The 16,974-nt window shown below is 38.5% G+C and overlaps 1 protein-coding gene across 4 annotated transcripts in view; it reads right to left on the bottom strand.

Annotated features, from left to right (window-relative positions):
- ESCO1 (establishment of sister chromatid cohesion N-acetyltransferase 1) overlaps positions 1-16,974 on the bottom strand; it is a 77,213-nt gene that overhangs the window by 39,695 nt on the left and 20,544 nt on the right. For all 4 annotated transcript variants that reach the window (XR_010343641.1, XM_012445042.2, XM_012445044.2 and 1 more), the window contains 5 exons: positions 14,477-14,579; positions 12,119-14,237; positions 7,319-7,433; positions 5,482-5,542; positions 3,964-4,078 (listed from right to left, as the gene is read on the bottom strand). Coding sequence is in view for 3 of the 4 variants with exons in the window: in XM_012445042.2 (XP_012300465.1) it covers positions 3,964-4,078; positions 5,482-5,542; positions 7,319-7,433; positions 12,119-13,651 (1,824 nt within the window). In the remaining variant the exon portion in view is untranslated. The remainder of the gene's footprint in view (positions 1-3,963; positions 4,079-5,481; positions 5,543-7,318; positions 7,434-12,118; positions 14,238-14,476; positions 14,580-16,974) is intronic.

Here is a 16,974-nt window from a genome sequence, read left to right as displayed (position 1 = left end):
GAGATAGAGATACAAAAAACCCTTCAAAAAAATCAATAAATCCAGGAGCTGGTTTTTTATAAAAAGATCAACAAAATAGACCACTAGCCAGATTAATAAGAAAAAAAAGAATAACCAAATAGATGCAATAAAAAATGATCAGGGGGATATCACCACAGATTCCACAGGAATTCAAACCATCATCATTCAAACAGAGATTATTACAAACAACTCTATGCACATAAACTAGAAAACCTGGAAGAAATGGATAAATTCCTGGACACTTGCCTCCTTCCAAGACTAAACCAGGAAGAAGTCGAAACCCTGAATAGACCAATAACAAGGTCTGAAGTCGAGGCAGCAATTAAGAGCCTACCACCCAAAAAAAGCCCAGGTCCAGAAGGGTTCACAGCCGAATTCTACCAGACATACAAAGAGGAGCTGGTACCATTCCTTCTGAAACTATTCCAAATAATCCAAAAAGAGGGAATCCTTCCCAAATCATTTTATGAGACCGACATCATCCTGATACCAAAACCCAGCAGAGACTCAACAAGAAAAGAAAACTACAGGCCAATATCCATGATGAACATAGATGCAAAAATCTTCAATAAAATACTGGCAAGCCGACTGCAACAGCACATCAAAAAGCTTATCCACCATGATCAAGTAGGATTCATCCCGGGGATGCAAGACTGGTTCAACATACGCAAGTCTATAAACGAAATTCACCACATAAACAGAACCAAAGACAAAAACCACATGATTATCTCAATTGATGCAGAGAAGGCCTTCGACAAAATTCAACAGCCCTTTATGCTAAAAACCCTCAATAAACTAGGTATCGACAGAACGTATCTCAAAACAATAAAAGCTATTTACGACAAACCCACAGCCAATATCATACTGAATGGGCAAAAACTGGAAGCATTCCTTTTGAAATCTGGCACTAGACAAGGATGCCCTCTCTTACCACTCCTATTCAATATAGTATTGGAAGTTCTAGCCAGAGCAATTAGGCAAGAAAAAGAAATAAAGGGTATTCAAATAGGAAAGGAGGAAGCCAAATTGTCTCTATTTGCAGATAACATGATTGTATATCTGGAAGACTCCATCGTCTCAGCCCAAAATCTCCTGAAACTCATAAGCAACTTCAGCAAAGTCTCAGGATACAAAATTGATGTGCAAAAATCACAAGCATTCCTATACACCAATAACAGACTTAAAGAGAGCCAAATCAAGAAGGAACTGCCATTCACAATTGCTACAAAGAGAATAAAATACCTAGGAATACAACTAACAAGGAACGTAAAGGACCTCTTCAAGGAGAACTACAAACCACTGCTCAACGAAATAAGAGAGGACACAAACAGATGGAAAAACATTCCATGTTCATGGTTAGGAAGAATCAATATCGTGAAAATGGCGATACTGCCCAAAGTAATTTACAGATTCAACGCTATCCCCATCAAGCTACCAATGACCTTCTTCACAGAACTCGAAAAAATCACCTTAAACTTCATATGGAACCGAAAGAGAGCCCACATAGCCAAGTCAATTCTAAACAAAAAGAACAAAGCGGGAGGCATCACACTACCGGACTTCAAACTATACTACAAGGCTATAGTAATCAAAACAGCATGATACTGGTACCAAAACAGAGATATAGACCAATGGAACAGAACTGAGGCCTTGGAGGCAACACAACCGATCTACAACCATCCGAAATTGACAAACCTGACAAAAACAAGCAATGGGGAAAGGATTCCCTGTTCAATAAGTGGTGTTGGGAAAACTGGCTAGCCATATGCAGAAAGCAGAAACTGGACCCCTTCCTGACATCTTACACTAAAATTAACTCCAGATGGATTAAAGACTTAAACATAAGACCTAACACCATAAAAACCCTAGAAGAAAATCTAGGCAAAACCATTAAGGACATAGGCGTAGGCAAGGACTTCATGACCAAAACACCAAAAGCATTGGCAACAAAAGCCAAAATAGACAAATGGGACCTAATCAAACTCCACAACTTCTGCACGGCAAAAGAAACGTCATTAGAGTGAATCGGCAACCAACAGAATGGGAAAAAATTGTTGCAGCTTACCCATCTGACAAAGGGCTGATATCCAGAATTTACAAAGAACTAAAACAGATTTACAAGAAAAAAACAAACAAGCCCATTCAAAAGTGGGCGAAGGATATAAACAGACACTTTACAAAAGAAGACATACAGGAGGCCAACAAACATATGAAAAAAGGCTCATCATCACTGGTTATTAGAGAAATGCAAATCAAAACTACATTGAGATATCATCTCACGCCAGTTAGAATGGCTATCATTAAAAAATCTGGAGACAACAGATGCTGGAGAGGATGTGGAGAAATAGGAACACTTTTACACTGTTGGTGGGACTGTAAATTAGTTCAACCATTGTAGAAGACAGTGTGGCGATTCCTCAAGGACCTAGAAATAGAAATTCCACTTGACCCAGCAATCCCATTACTGGGTATATATCCAAAGGATTATAAATTGTTCTACTATAAGGACACATGCACACGAATGTTCATTGCAGCACAGTTTACAATAGCAAAGACCTGGAACCAACCCAAATGCCCATCAATGATAGACTGGACAGGGAAAATGTGGCACATATACACCATGGAATATTATGCAGCCATCAAAAATGATGAGTTCGCATCCTTTGTAGGGACATGGATGAACCTGGAAACCATCATTCTCAGCAAACTGACAAAAGAACACAAAATCAAACACTGCATGTTCTCACTCATAGGTGGGTGTTGAACAATGAGAACACATGGACACAGGGAGGGGAGCACTATACACTGGTATCTGTTGGGTGGAAATAGGGGAGCAACAGCGGGGGGTGGGGAGTTGGGGAGAGATAGCATGGGGAGAGATGCCACATATAGGTGAAGGGGAGGAAGGCAGCGGGTCACACTGCCACATGTGCACCTATGCAACAGTCTTGCATGTTCTTCACATGTACCCCAAAACCTAAAATGCAATAAAAAAAATTTAAAAAATTAAAAAAAAAAAAACCTACTGATTATGTTAACTGGAACTACATTAAACATTCCTAGTACTCTGGGTACCTTAATTTTTTTATATTTACTCATTCAAGTTAGATTTTTAATCCATCAAAATACCTCCTCTTTTCTAATTTATTTTCCTGTAACTTAAAATGTAATTTTAAAATAATAATGTATACTACAATAATATATTTAAAATCATTTTATACATTAAGTTCCATGTTATTTCAACATTTAAATTAACTACTGAAAGAAGGTAGTGATTAAATGACAAATCTAAGGAAGTAACAGATGTGAAATAAAGTATCATAATTTGTTATAAAACTAGAAGTATGAAAACAATTATTATTACAAGACAGACTCACTATTTGAGAAAGCGGTTGCAATGATACCAGGAATATTTTCCATAATAAAATTTATTATGACAAAAAGGCTCTTTGGCAAAAATGAATGAATTTATTCTTTAATACCTTGTATAAATACAATGCTGCTCTGATTTTGGTATGATTTGTCTCCACCAAAACTTATATGGAAATTTGATCTCCAATGTGACAATGTTTGGAGGTGGGACTCAATGAGATGTGTCTGGGTCATGGAAGTGAATCCCTCACAAATAGGTTAATGCCCTCGAATGCTCTCTTGCTGGGGTGAGCAGCGTTAAAAGAGTCTGGCTTTTTGGTTTCTCTCTCTTGCTTTCTCCCTTACCACGTGGTCTCTCTGCACATGAGCTCACTCCCTTTCTGCTTTCATCCGTAAGGTGAAGCAACCTGAGACCCTTATCAGATGCAGATGCCAGCCCACAGAACCATAAGCCAAATAAACTTCTTTTCTATAAAAATTACCAACGTCAGGTATCGTATTACAGCAACACAAAATATACTAAGATGCTTCTAACAACAATTCACCAAAATGGTCAAGTTGTGTACTTACTATAATCAACTGTTTTTCATCAGTTTTCTCTGCTTCTTTTAGTTTCAAGTCCTTTGGAATTGTTATCTCCAAATGGGAATTATACTTAGGCAAAGAATTATTTCGTGGTGTCTCCCTTAAAAAAAAAATTAAATTATTAAATGTTACAGATCCAAATCATTTCAAATTACTGGAAGGGAAAAATAACTTATTTTCTACACAACACTGATAAATTTCAACTTCAAGAGAGGGAGAAAAACCTTTTATTTCCAGTAAAAAAACAAAAACTGCAACACTGTATTTGAATATGCTTTTAAGTTTTATAGTTTTAGCTATCTAAGTCATTCCAGTTGGTACTAAATACTGTTCGTTGTTAATCTGAAAGGCAAAATAAGTCAGATCTATTTAATTCTGACATTAAAAAGAAAACAAAAAGCTTTTTTTTTTTTTTTTCTGGGGACCGAGTCTTGTTTTGTCACCCAGCTGGAGTGCAGTGCTGCAATCTCAGCTCACTGCAACCTCCGCCTCCCAGGTTAAAATAATTCTCATGCCTCAGCCTCTGGGACTACAGGCATGTGCCATCACACCCAGCTAATTCTTGTATTTTTAGTAGAGATGGGGTTTCACCATGTTGGCCAAGTTGGTCTCGAACTCTTGACCTCAAGTGATCCATCTGCCACAGCCTCCCAAAGTGCTAGGATTACAGGTGTGAGCCACTGCACCCGGCCAAACAAAAAGCTTTTAATCTTACTTAAAACATTCTTACATGTCGCTAATACCCAGTATTTCTAGAAGTCTAGGGAAAAGGGCATTCTCAAATACTGTTGAGACAGGCCCAAACACTTTGGAGGAAAGTTTGGCAATGCAGGATAAGTTCTATAGCTATGAGACACAGATATACAAGCGAGCAAAGATATATGTGTTTATCATAGGAATTTTTTTTTCTTTTCTGGATAGAAATACACTAGAAATATCCAAAATGTGCATGAAGTATAGAGTTGTTAAACCATGGAAAAGTCACACAATGAAACCTAATGCAGAATTTAGAAGAATAAGGTAGCTGCCAGATACTGTGGCTCACACCTGTAATCCCAGAGATTTGAGAGGCCATGGTGGGAAAATCACTTGAGGCCAGGAGTTCAAGGTCAGCCATAGCAAGACCTTGTCTCTTAAAAAAGAATTTTTAAAAATTATCCAGGTATAGTGCCACACACCTATAGTCCTAGCTACATAGGAGGCTGAGGCAGAAGAATCACTTGAACCCAGGAGTTCAAGATTGCAGTGACTGAGCCACTGCACTCCAGCCTGGGTAACTGAGAAAGACCCCAACTCTAAAAAAAAAAGAAAAGAATGAGGTAGTAAGGAGGTAGAAAAGATGCCAATAGTAAACACTATGTATAGGCATAGAAAAACTTGTAATGAAAAGAGAATCTGTAGGTAAACTGAGGGTTACTAGCATAACTTTTTAAGGAAGAATCCCCTGAACTCAAAACTTGTCAGCGAAAATCCTTAAGCTCTAAAATTTAATTAACACCTTACCTGCTATCACTGCTTTTAGATGTCTGGTTACTGAGAATACTGTGCTGTTGAGGAGCTGAACCTGTAATTTAATCAAGAAGGTGGGTTATGTATTAAGTTTTATATTAGGTTCCTAACTAATGAGTAAAATCATTATACATAAAGAAAAAAAAAACTTTCAATCCATTAAATGATTTATTTTTAATAAAGATGATCTGATACAATTAGGACCCTCCTTCCTAGATACTGTTGTTCAGAGAAAAGGTAGAAAGGCTGTCCCATACTCAGATTACAAAGCTGCAAAGAGATCTAATGGTAGGTTAGTTTACCTCTAACCAACAATTATTAGGACTGAATATTAAGAAAACTGTTTCAATGCCTACATCATTATAGAATCTCTAAATAGAAATAAATGAAAACATTTTGTGTGTTTTTTTTTTTTTTTGGAGACGGAATTTCGCTCGTTACCCAGGCTGGAGTGCAATGGCGTGATCTCGGCTCACCACAACCTCCACCTCCTGGGTTCAGGCAATTCTCCTGCCTCAGCCTCCTGAGTAGCTGGGATTACAGGCATGCGTCACCATGCCCAGCTAATTTTTTGTACTTTTAGTAGAGACGGGGTTTCACCATGTTGACCAGGATGGTCTCGATCTCTTGACCTCGTGATCCACCCGCCTTGGCCTCCCAAAGTGCTGGGATTACAGGCGTGAGCCACCGCGCCCGGTCTTGTGTTTTTTTTTTAAAAAAAAGATGGTCTCTGGAATTTTAATTAGAATGATAAATAAAGGCAATAACCAACCCATCCTATTTTCCAATGAATAAATATTTATATCACACTCTCTCTTCCCTCACTAAGAGAAATAGTTAAATCACAGGCAATGGCAGCAATTATCTGAACTCAACATTTTGCTCCATGTATACCTTACCTTCAGCAGAGAAACAATAGGAATTAGAGACTTCTTTTCTATATCCTCTGCTGTCTCATCCAATATAAGTGAGCAAATCCTCATCCAACGCTTCAAATAATTTTTTTTCTTCAGGTTTTTTGAGACAGAATCTCGCTCTGTCACCCAGGCTGGAATGCAGTGGTGCAATCTCGGCTCACTGCAACCTCCACCTCCCAGGTTCAAGAGATTCTCCTGACTCAGCTTCTCAAGTAGCTGAGATTACAGGCGTGCACCACCATGCCTGGCTACTTATTTTTTGTATTTTTAAGTAAGTAGAAACAGGGAATCTCACCATTTTGGTCAGGCTGGTCTCGAACTCCAGGCCTTAAGTGATCCGTCCCCCCAGGCCTCCCAAAGTGCTGGGATTACAGGCGTGAGCCACCTTGCCTGGCCCAAATAATACATTATAGAAAAAAGTTCACAAGATCTCAAAACTAAAGCTCTTATACAAACGGACAATTTGCAGCATTTATTAAATCCTTAATTTAGAGATAGAATCACTGAGATAGAAAACTGAGTAAATAAGGAAGTAAATAAGGGTTAAAGATAAGAACCTGAAATGGTAAAGCACAAATAATAAAGTACTTAAGAAATAAGCTGCTACCACTATTTTATGCACTTCATTAAGGAACACTTCTCAACTCGAGAGTAAGTCACAAACAAAAGAAAAGTTTAAAAACAAAAGAACTTTTGGTAGGGAGTCAAAGGGTAGTACTTTGGTACTTTAAACAAACCAATCAATAGAACTAATTCTGAAAGAATGGATGATCATGATAATCACATTTGAAAAATATAGCAATGGTTAAAAAAGAATGTAACAAGCCTATTTGGTATATGACAACATTTTCTGTAATACTGACAAAAATATCACTGAAGACTATGAAATTCAAATAATATTTCCAAAGTATTACCTGGAAATTTATTCTCTCCTGTTTCAATTTTTGCTTGACTGAGCAGACTTGAAACAGCAGTAACATTTTCCACTGGATTGTTTTCTAGCTTGGATTCCAAACACTGGCTGAAATTCTGAACACATATAATTCAAAAATTTTATAACAACTTTGGGTTTTATCTAAATACACTTACAGTAAATTTTAGCATACCAGAAAAATTTAAGATATTATTTGTAGTAGTTTGTACAGACATGCAGTCTCCCCATGATCTTGCCACAAGCTACCCTCTCAGCATCAGGGCCCATTATTACACTTTAGGCTAAACTTAAAAACAAGCAGGGTACAGCAGTGCATGCCTGTTGTCCCGGCTACTGAGAAGGGTCACTAAAGGGGGAGGATCCCTTAAACCCAGGGGTTTGAAGCCAGCCTGGACAACATAGTGAGACCCCATCTCAAAAAAAGGAAATACCTCTCCCACAGATATATTCGATAATTTCCTGGCTCTATACCCTTTTTCTGAGTTTTGTCTGTCTAGACTATAATGTCCAATATGGTCATCACTGCCACATCTAACTAGCAAGCACTTAAAACGTGGTATCATTTGAGATGTGTCAAAAGCATAAATCACATCAGATTTTGCAAACCTAAGCATCTGGCCAGGCGCAGTGGCTCACACCTGTAATCCTAGTACTTTGAAAGGCCAAGACGGGCGGATCACTTGAGATCAGGAGTTCGAGACCAGCCTGACCAACATGGTAAAACCTCTTCTCTACTAAAAATACAAAAATTAGCCAGCTGTGGTGGCAGGCGCCTGTGATCTTAGCTACTCAGGAGGCTGAGGCAGGAGAATCACTTGAACCTGGGAGGCAGAGGTTGCATTGAGTCAGGATAGCAACACTGCACTCCAGCTGACTCACGCCTATAATCCCAGCACTTTGAGAGGCCGAGGTGGGTGAATCACAGTCAGGAGTTCGAGACCAGCCTGGCCAACAAGGTGAAACCCTGACTCTACTAAAAATACACAAAATTAGCTGGGCATGGTGGTGGGCACCTATAATTCCAGCTACTCAGGAGGCTGAGCGAGGAGAATTGCTTGAACCCAGGAGGCAGAGGTTGCAGTGAGCTGAGATCGCGCCACTGCACTCTAGCCCCGGCAACAGTGTGAGACTGTCTCAAAAAAAAAAAAAAAAAGAAAAAGAAAAAGAAAACACCGGGCGCGGTGGCTCAAGCCTGTAATCCCAGCACTTTGGGAGGCCGAGGCAGGTGGATCACAAGGTCAAGAGATCGAGACCATCCTGGTCAACGTGGTGAAACCTCGTCTCTACTAATACAAAAAATTAGCTGGGCATGGTGGCACGTGCCTGTAATCCCAGCTACTCAGGAGGCTGAGGCAGGAGAATTGCCTGAACCCAGGAGGCGGAGGTTGCGGTGAGCCGAGATCGCGCCATTGCACTCCTGCCTGGGTAACAAGAGCGAAACTCCGCCTCAAAAAAAAAGAAAAAGAAAAAGAAAAAGAAAACAAAACTTAAGCAATCATACAGAAAATAATAAAATATGTCATTAATAATTGTCAAAACTGATTGCATGTTGAAATGATAGTATTTTTACAATAGGTTAAGTAAAAGATATTAAAATTAATTTTACCCATTTCTCTTTACTCCATTAATGTGGCTACGTTAATTTTAAATCATGTATGTGGGCTCACTTATATTCCTACTAGATAGTGCTGATCCAGAACACTTTTCCTCTGTATAAATTCGTCATTGCTCCTCTTCCATAAAGCCTTTCCCAATCTTCCCTAGCTGTTCTTCATCTACTTTGTCTAAATCTTTCATGTGCTTGTCACTTTTTATTTTCAATTAGTTATTTGTGTCTGACTTACCTATAACTCTTAAAAGCAAGAACCATATTATATTTACCTTTTTATTCCCAATAACCTCTAATTCACAACCTTGCCAAAGCAGACACTGAATTAGTAAATAACAAAAGAAAATACTCCAAACTCCATCAATAGTGGCTATCTCAGGGAAATGGAAATGAAAATTCCTTAAGGGCAGGAAACCTACACATCTTCTATAGCCCTAGCACAGCACCTTGAAATAGCAGGCACTCAAACATGTCCTGAACTGATATGGTTACCACATTTCCTGATCACTCTGCAACAGGGGTCAAACTGTTGAGATTGGTGAAAAATAACTGGAAACAATCTGAAAGGTGAAAGTCTTTTTTTTCCTTTTGAGATAGTCTCACTCTGTTACCCAGGCTGGAATGCAGTAGCATGATCACAGCTCATTGCAGCCTTGACCTCCTGGACTCAAGAGTTCCTGCCTCGGCCTTCCAAGTAGCTAGGACCACAGGCACACATTACCACTTTCAGCTAATTTTTAAATTATTTTGTAGAGATGGAGTCTCACTATGTTGCTCAAACTGATCTAAAACTCCTGGGCTCGAGAGATCCTCCCACCTCAACATCCCAAAGAGCTGGGCTTACAGGCAGGAACCACCGTGCCTGGCCCAAGCTGAAAGTCTTTTCATAAAGGAAAAGATAAACTTGTGGTATACTCCTTTACAGTTTTTAAAATACCCACATATCAGTAAGTATCAAATATGATGTTGATTACACTAAGCCAAGTTACAAAAATATATATACATGTTAGTATTTTCTGTAAAAAATTAAAACACAAAGCTAAGTATTCTTTATGAATTTATATATACATAAAATCACAAAAATTAAAACAGAAGATCCACACCCACTTCAGGGGCACATTTAACTGTGGGGAGAAGGGTAAATGGAATAAAGAGTTGCAGTCTTCAACTATACCTATAGTGTATCTCTTCTAACTTTAAAGGATCTTCAGTAATTTTTTTTTTTGAGACAGAGTCTCACTCCGTCACCAGGCGCCAGGCTGAAGTGCAGTGGCATGACCTCGGCTCACTGCAACCTCCGCCTCCCGGGTTCAAGCAATTCTCCTGTGTCAGCCTCCACAGTAGCTGGGACTACAGGCATGCGCCACCACGCCCAGCTAATTTTTTTGCATTTTTAGTAGAGATGGGGTTTCACCATGTTGGCCAGGATGGTCTCAATCTCTTGACCTCGCGATCCGCCCACCTAGGCCACCCAAAGTGCTGGGATTACAGGCGTGAGCTACCACGCCCAGCCTCAGTAATTTTTTTAATGTTAACTTTTGTCAAATCTGGGTGGCAAACATTAGAGTAATGTTGATCTCTGCCATATTCTAAACGTTTGAAATATTTCAGAATTTCAAACCATAAATATCATTTTTTTTTTTTGAGACAACCTCTTGTTCTGTCCCCCAGGTTAGAGTGCCATGGTGTGATCTCAGCTGACTGCAACTTCCACCTCCTGGGTTCGAGCAATTCTCCTGCCTCAGTTTCCTGAGTAGTTGAGATTACAGGTGCCTGCCACCTCACCTGGCTAATTTTCATATTTTTAGTAGAGATGGGGTTTCACCATGTTGGCCAGGCTGGTCTTAAACTCCTGACCTCAGGTGATTCGACTACCTCGGCCTCCCAAAGTGGCTGGGCACAGTAGCTCATGCCTATAATCCCAGCACTTTGAGAGGCCCAGGCAGGCGAATAATGAGGTCAGGAGATCAGGACCATCCTGGCTAACATGGTGAAACCCCATCTCCACTAAAATATAAAAACTTAGCCAGGCGTGGTGGTGCATGCCTGTAGTCCCAGTATTCAGGAGGCTGTGGCAGGAAAACTGTTTGAACCTGGGAGGCAGAGATTGCAGTGAGCCGAGATCGTGCCCCTGCACTCCAGCCTAGGGACAGTAAGACTCCATCTAAAAAATTTTTTTACAAAGGGCTCAGCTGCTTTCATAAAGTTTAAAATGACTTTCTTACATAATCAAAGTTTCTTCTAGGTACAAGATTCTGGTTTTCAATTTACTTTTCCATTTCAGAGTACTGGCCACTAGAATTTTATTCTTTTTTCTTTTTTTTAACTTGAAAGTTAAAGATTTATTGCCAAATGATAGAATTTTATTCTTAAGCTAAAGATTAAATTACTTATACCTCTCAACATTCTATTTGCCAACTATTCAAAACGGCCACACAAGTCATCTCCTTAAATATGTTTAACTTTTAAGTTATGTCCAGTAGGAAAAAAGACCAATTGGTCCCAGTTGAAATTAATTTTAATATTTAGGCCAAAAGTAGTCCCTCAAGGCCAGGCACAGGGGCTCACACCTGTAATCCCAGCACTTTGGGAGGCTGAGGCAGGCAGATCATCTGAGGTCGAGAGTTAGAGACTAGCCTGATCAACATGAAGAAACCCCATCTCTACCAAAAATACAAAATCAGCCAGGCATGGTGGCATATGCCTGTAATTCCAGCTACTCAGGAGGCTGAGACAGGAGAATTGCTTGAACCCAGGAGGCAGAGGGTTGCAGTGAGCTGAGATTACCATTGCACTCCAGTCTAGGCAGCAAAAGCAAAACTCCATCTCAAAAAAAAAAAGTAGACCCTAAGAAACATACTTTTTATGGTTATAATTAATAGGAAAATCAGTGTGTTAAATTTAAAAGAAAAGCTGGAATTCAACAGACTTATGTTTATATCAAATAAAAAGAGTAAAAATGAGGAAACAATGAGAAGCACACAAAGTAAATGTGAGACATCTGAAGTTCTATGACAAGACTGAGTTAATAAAACTCTCGCTAACAACAGGAAACCTTAACAAACGACTCTTCAGTCTTTTATGACTTGATTCTTATGCTAAAATGTTATAAACACATATCTTACAGAAAACACTTAGGCACCTCTATTGTGCATAACAAAAACAGATTACCTTATTTGATGCTGAATTAAAAGAATGTTTCATCTGATTATCCAATGGTGGGTCAGGAGAAGGTTTTATCTCATTAGCCAAATGACAATTTTCAGGAGCCCTTTCTGTGGTTTTATTAATTTCTACTGTAATATCATTAATTTTCACTTCTTCAGCATTACTTTCTTTCATTTTTTCCTGCTGACAAATTACATTTCTATCATGTGATTTTGTCCCTAAAAGTGTACTTTGAGTCACTGAATGATGCATTTCTAAAGCTGGCGGTGAAAAACTGGTTCGTAATAAGCCTAATTTAGGGGAAACTTGAGAGTCCAACTTATTGTGCTGCACAGAGTTAAATTTTGAGAGTTTAATTTTAGTCCAGTTGGAGTTCTTCTTGGTTGAGCTGTTCATTCCATTCAGCATACATTTCACAGGCTTTGTTTTTCTACTTGGGAAAAAACGATTACATTGCACATCCTGATTTGTTTCCTTCTGATGAAGTATTTGTCTTTCACCATTGGTCTCTTCCAATTTTATATCTGTGGGTTTTTCTTCCTTTACACTTTCCATTTGTGAAGATTCCTTTTTTACCTCTACATTATCTGACTCAATTTCACCAGCAATTTCTTCACAGAGCTGGAGAATACTACCTCGTTTGCTCTTTCCTGCTTGCTCCAGCTCATTATCACTTTGTTCAGGCACTGATGGCTGTGGACTTTTTGGGAGTGTTGTGTTAGTATTCACTTGTGTATGAACCGACTTCTTCGTCTCATTTCTTTTCGAGATGACTGAAGTAGCCATTTTTGATCTTTTTATCTCAGAAGTTACAGGCACAGGTTTCATTTCCTCTCTTCTAGTAGTCTTCTGAGGACACTTTTCAGATCCTTGTATGCATTGAGAACTACAAGCACAAGCCGTCTGAAGTTCTACCTTGCGTTTTTTCCCTTTGGGGGAATTTACTTCATTAATTACTAAATTTTCATCTTCTTTAGAGTCAGACTTTACTTCCAGTAGTTTTCTCTTCACATGTTTCTGACTTGTTTTATTAGATTTACTCTGAGTACTGCTACACTGCTCTTTTTTCGTTGGTGGCAAACTCTGTTTAACTGCTGGAACTTGACCCTGAATTTCTCTGCTGCGTAAAGACCTTTTTGAAACCTCTGTTAATTGTTGTAGCCTTTGTGATCGCCGGTTAAGCTGTTCATTTGCTTTAGAGTTTTCATGTACTAATTTTTTCTGAGATAATTTCTTTTTTGTAGATTCTTGTTGTGAATGTCCCCTCACAGTCACCGTATTTTTATTAATGGATTTAGTTGCTTTATCAGTAGATGCTGCCTTTAATGACCTTGTACTCATGCGTGTTTCCAATTCTGGCTGATTTATTTTACTTTCACTGGAAGATTTAGCCTGTGATTTTATAGTTTCCTTTGGACCTGATTTTTTTGCTAGATTCTTTTGAGAAATCTGAATTTCTGTTTCTGAATTCTTATCTTCACTTTTTTTAGTAACTCTGGAGGAATTCTCTTTTGATTTCTCCTGAATGGACATCATTCCTGAGTAACAACTTTCTTTTCTGAATAGTTTTGAAGAGGATTTTTGTGTCTTAGTAGGCGTGAATGCTGATTAGCTAGTATTATTACTGAGAAGCAGGTCTGAAAAATCAACTGTAACTGCTGCTGATACACATTTTCAACAAAAATACTAGTTTGCTTCAAGTAAGGTTTCTGTCATGAGAAAAGCTGGCATGAATGCTTAAAGATACTTGCTTTACTTTGGACAAGGTAATAAAATTTTGAGAAAAATTTAATTCTAATTTGATTAGTTTTAACAAGTTTTTTTATGAAAAGAAATTTAATTCAAGTTCAATCTGTTTTGTTAATTTTTTAATTAATTTTGGTTTCAGGCCTAGCCCTATTACTGAAGGAGTTATTTATCAGTGACCTGTTTTGATAAGATTTTTGAAAACTTTTTTCTTCTGAAGTCTACAGTTATTGGACTTCGATTCACTTGAAACATGTCTTATGGCTAACACGTTTCTTTCCTTGTTTGCTGAGTCTGTTGGTTTGCAGTTCTTATCTAACCTCTTTTGTTCAACAAAATATTCTATTAATATAGATTTCCTTTTGTGCTGCCATTTCTGAAAAATTAAAAACAAAAATTAAGTTTTGTAAGATCCATGAAATATGGCAATGCTAATACTACACAGAAATAACCTTGATTTAAATAAAATCTAACTCCTCCTTTTGAAATATCTAGTCTGTACACTTAAGGCTAACTGAATGAAGTATCCCTAGTATATTCCTATGAAAAATCAATAATTGTCTTATATAAGCACAGAATAATTGAAAATCACTATATTCCTTGAGGTTTACTTACAGTTTTTGCCCCACAAGACAGACTCGATGTTTCAGTCACCATAACTCATGAAAATTAGACAAAACCATTCCTTATAATATGCTCTTAACACATTACACAGCACCTGAAAGAAAAAGGTTTTTTTAATGTTTAAAAGGACAAAGGAAAGATGTAATCATCTTATCAAATATAACACTCCATAATTTTATCCTGTCCTACCATTAGTCATCATTTCTTCAGAACTCACATTACACACAACACTTAATTTTAGTATTTCTAATTTGTAGTAAACTATAGTATATGCAGCCAACGGACTAGTATGCACTCATTTACCTTGTGAAAAAAAGGTTTTTTGTTTTTGTTTTTGTTTTTTGCGATGCAGTCTCACTCTGTCGTCCAGGCTGGAGAGCAGTGGCACAATCTTGGTTCACTGCAACCTCTGCTTCCCAGGTTCAAGCAATTCTCCTGCCTCAGTCTCCTGACTAGCTGGGTTTACAGGCGCTTGCCACTATACCCGGCTAATTTTTGTATTTTTAGTAGAAACGAGGTTTCACCATGTTGGCCAGGTTGGTCATGAACTCCTGACCTCATGATCCGCCTGCCTTGGACTCTCAAAGTGCTGGGATTACAAGCGTGAACCACCATGTCTGCCCATGTAAAATACAAAAAAACAATTCATAAAATACGCACAAAATACTTTAAACCAGTAAAGTAAAATCCTATTTAGGGGAAAAAACAATGCACACAGATAACTATAAACACAGAAAAATACTGAAATACAGTTAAAGAAGGCAGATTTAAGCACACACACAAACGTGTATTCCCATTCAAACTATACTGGAAAAAAAAAAAGCAATATAGAGACTAGAACAAAACAAGACCCGGTTTGGTGGTTCACACCTATACTCCTAGCAACTCCAGAGGCTGAGGCAGGAGGATCGCTTAAGGCCAGGAGTTTGTGACCAGCCTGGAAAACATAGCAAGACTCTGTCCCTACATAAATTAAAAATTAGCCAGGCATTGTGGCATACACCCACAGTCCAGGTTACTTGGGAGACTAAGTAAGGACTGTTTGAGCCCAGAAGTTGAAGGTTGCAGAGAGCTATAATCGTGTCAGTGCACTCCAACCTGGTCAAAAGAGTGAGACCCCATTTCTAAAATAAGTGAAGAGCCAAGACAAAACCATAAACCCAAAGGATAAAAAACGAGAGTAGATGACAAAAAGTACAGATGCTACCAAAAAGAACAAATAAATAACTTAGTAGACTCAAGAAAATCTGAATCTTCAGGTGGAAATGTGGAAAGCTGAGAAGATCTATTTATATCCAAGACTCAGGAAATGGCAGTATCAAACTCCACAGGAGATGGGGATAAAAATGGGACTCAAAAAAGTATACAGGGCCAGGAGCAGTGGCTCATGCCTGTAATCCCTGCACTTTGGAAGGCCGAAGCAGGCGGATCACTTGAGGCCAGAACCTCAAAACTAGCCTGGCCAACATGGTAGAACCCCATCTCTACTAAAAACACAAAAATATTAGCCAGGCACGGTGGCGGGTGCCTGTAATCCCAGCTACTCAGGAGTTTGAGGCAGGAGAATCATTTGAACCCCGGTGGTGGAGGTTGCAGTGAAGGGAGATCATGCCATTGCACTCCAGCCTGGGCAACAAGAGTGAGACTCCATCTAAAAAGGGAAAAAAAAAAAGGCAGATAGACTCCCAGATTGCCATTCCCATTACTAGCACCCAGAAGAGTAGAGGTATAAATCTCTAGAAGGCCTGAAACAAAAGGTCTACAGGCTCAACAGGCACAGTTGAGGATGGAAGTATCATACTGACAACAGAAGGAATAAATAGGAATATACACACTGATTGCTGAAACCCACTCTGTCCATCCAAAACCCTCTACCTACTCAAAGGCTCCTGGAGGACAGCAGCCAAGCTCATACCTTCGACGAAGGAAATGGAAAGATCATGTTCTACTGATCTTTCTGAAACGAGTACTAGTGAATCTGGCAAGCCCAAAAGAAAATACCTAAAAATATTGATAAGGTCTACCTATAGTCACCAAGACACAAACATACCCCCTATAGTCAGGAGTCTACCAGCCACTCCACACATTTTCCAATCACTTTTAACCATAAGCAGTTAAACAACAATCACCACAAACAGAAGAAAAACCTTAATATGAAGAAAAAAACAGGAAAAAAAGTAGCTTTGAAAAAAAAATTAGAGAAAAATCTAAATAAGCTAATTTGTCTTGAAACAGATAAACAAGAACATCATACAAAAAAGAACTCTTGAAAATTAAAAACACTATAGAAAAAAATGAAAAAGTCAAAAATGAAAAAATGAAAAAGCAGCATTAGAAGGCAAAGGTAAGGAGATCTCCTATAAAGTAGATCAAAAAGACTAAGAGGGCACATGGGAGAAAAAAATAAGAAAATTAGAGGACCATCCATGAGGTCCAACAGACCTTTCAGAGAACAGAGGAAAAGCATTAGGAAAAAAAAAATCAAGAAC

This window comes from Aotus nancymaae, unplaced genomic scaffold (genome assembly GCF_030222135.1).
Source record: "Aotus nancymaae isolate 86718 unplaced genomic scaffold, 86718_ANA_hifiasm-v0.15.2.pri h1tg000020l, whole genome shotgun sequence".
NCBI classification, from domain to species: domain Eukaryota; kingdom Metazoa; phylum Chordata; class Mammalia; order Primates; family Aotidae; genus Aotus; species Aotus nancymaae.
The sequence above is the reverse complement of the archived record's forward strand: the minus strand, read 5'-3'. Positions and strand labels throughout refer to the sequence as shown.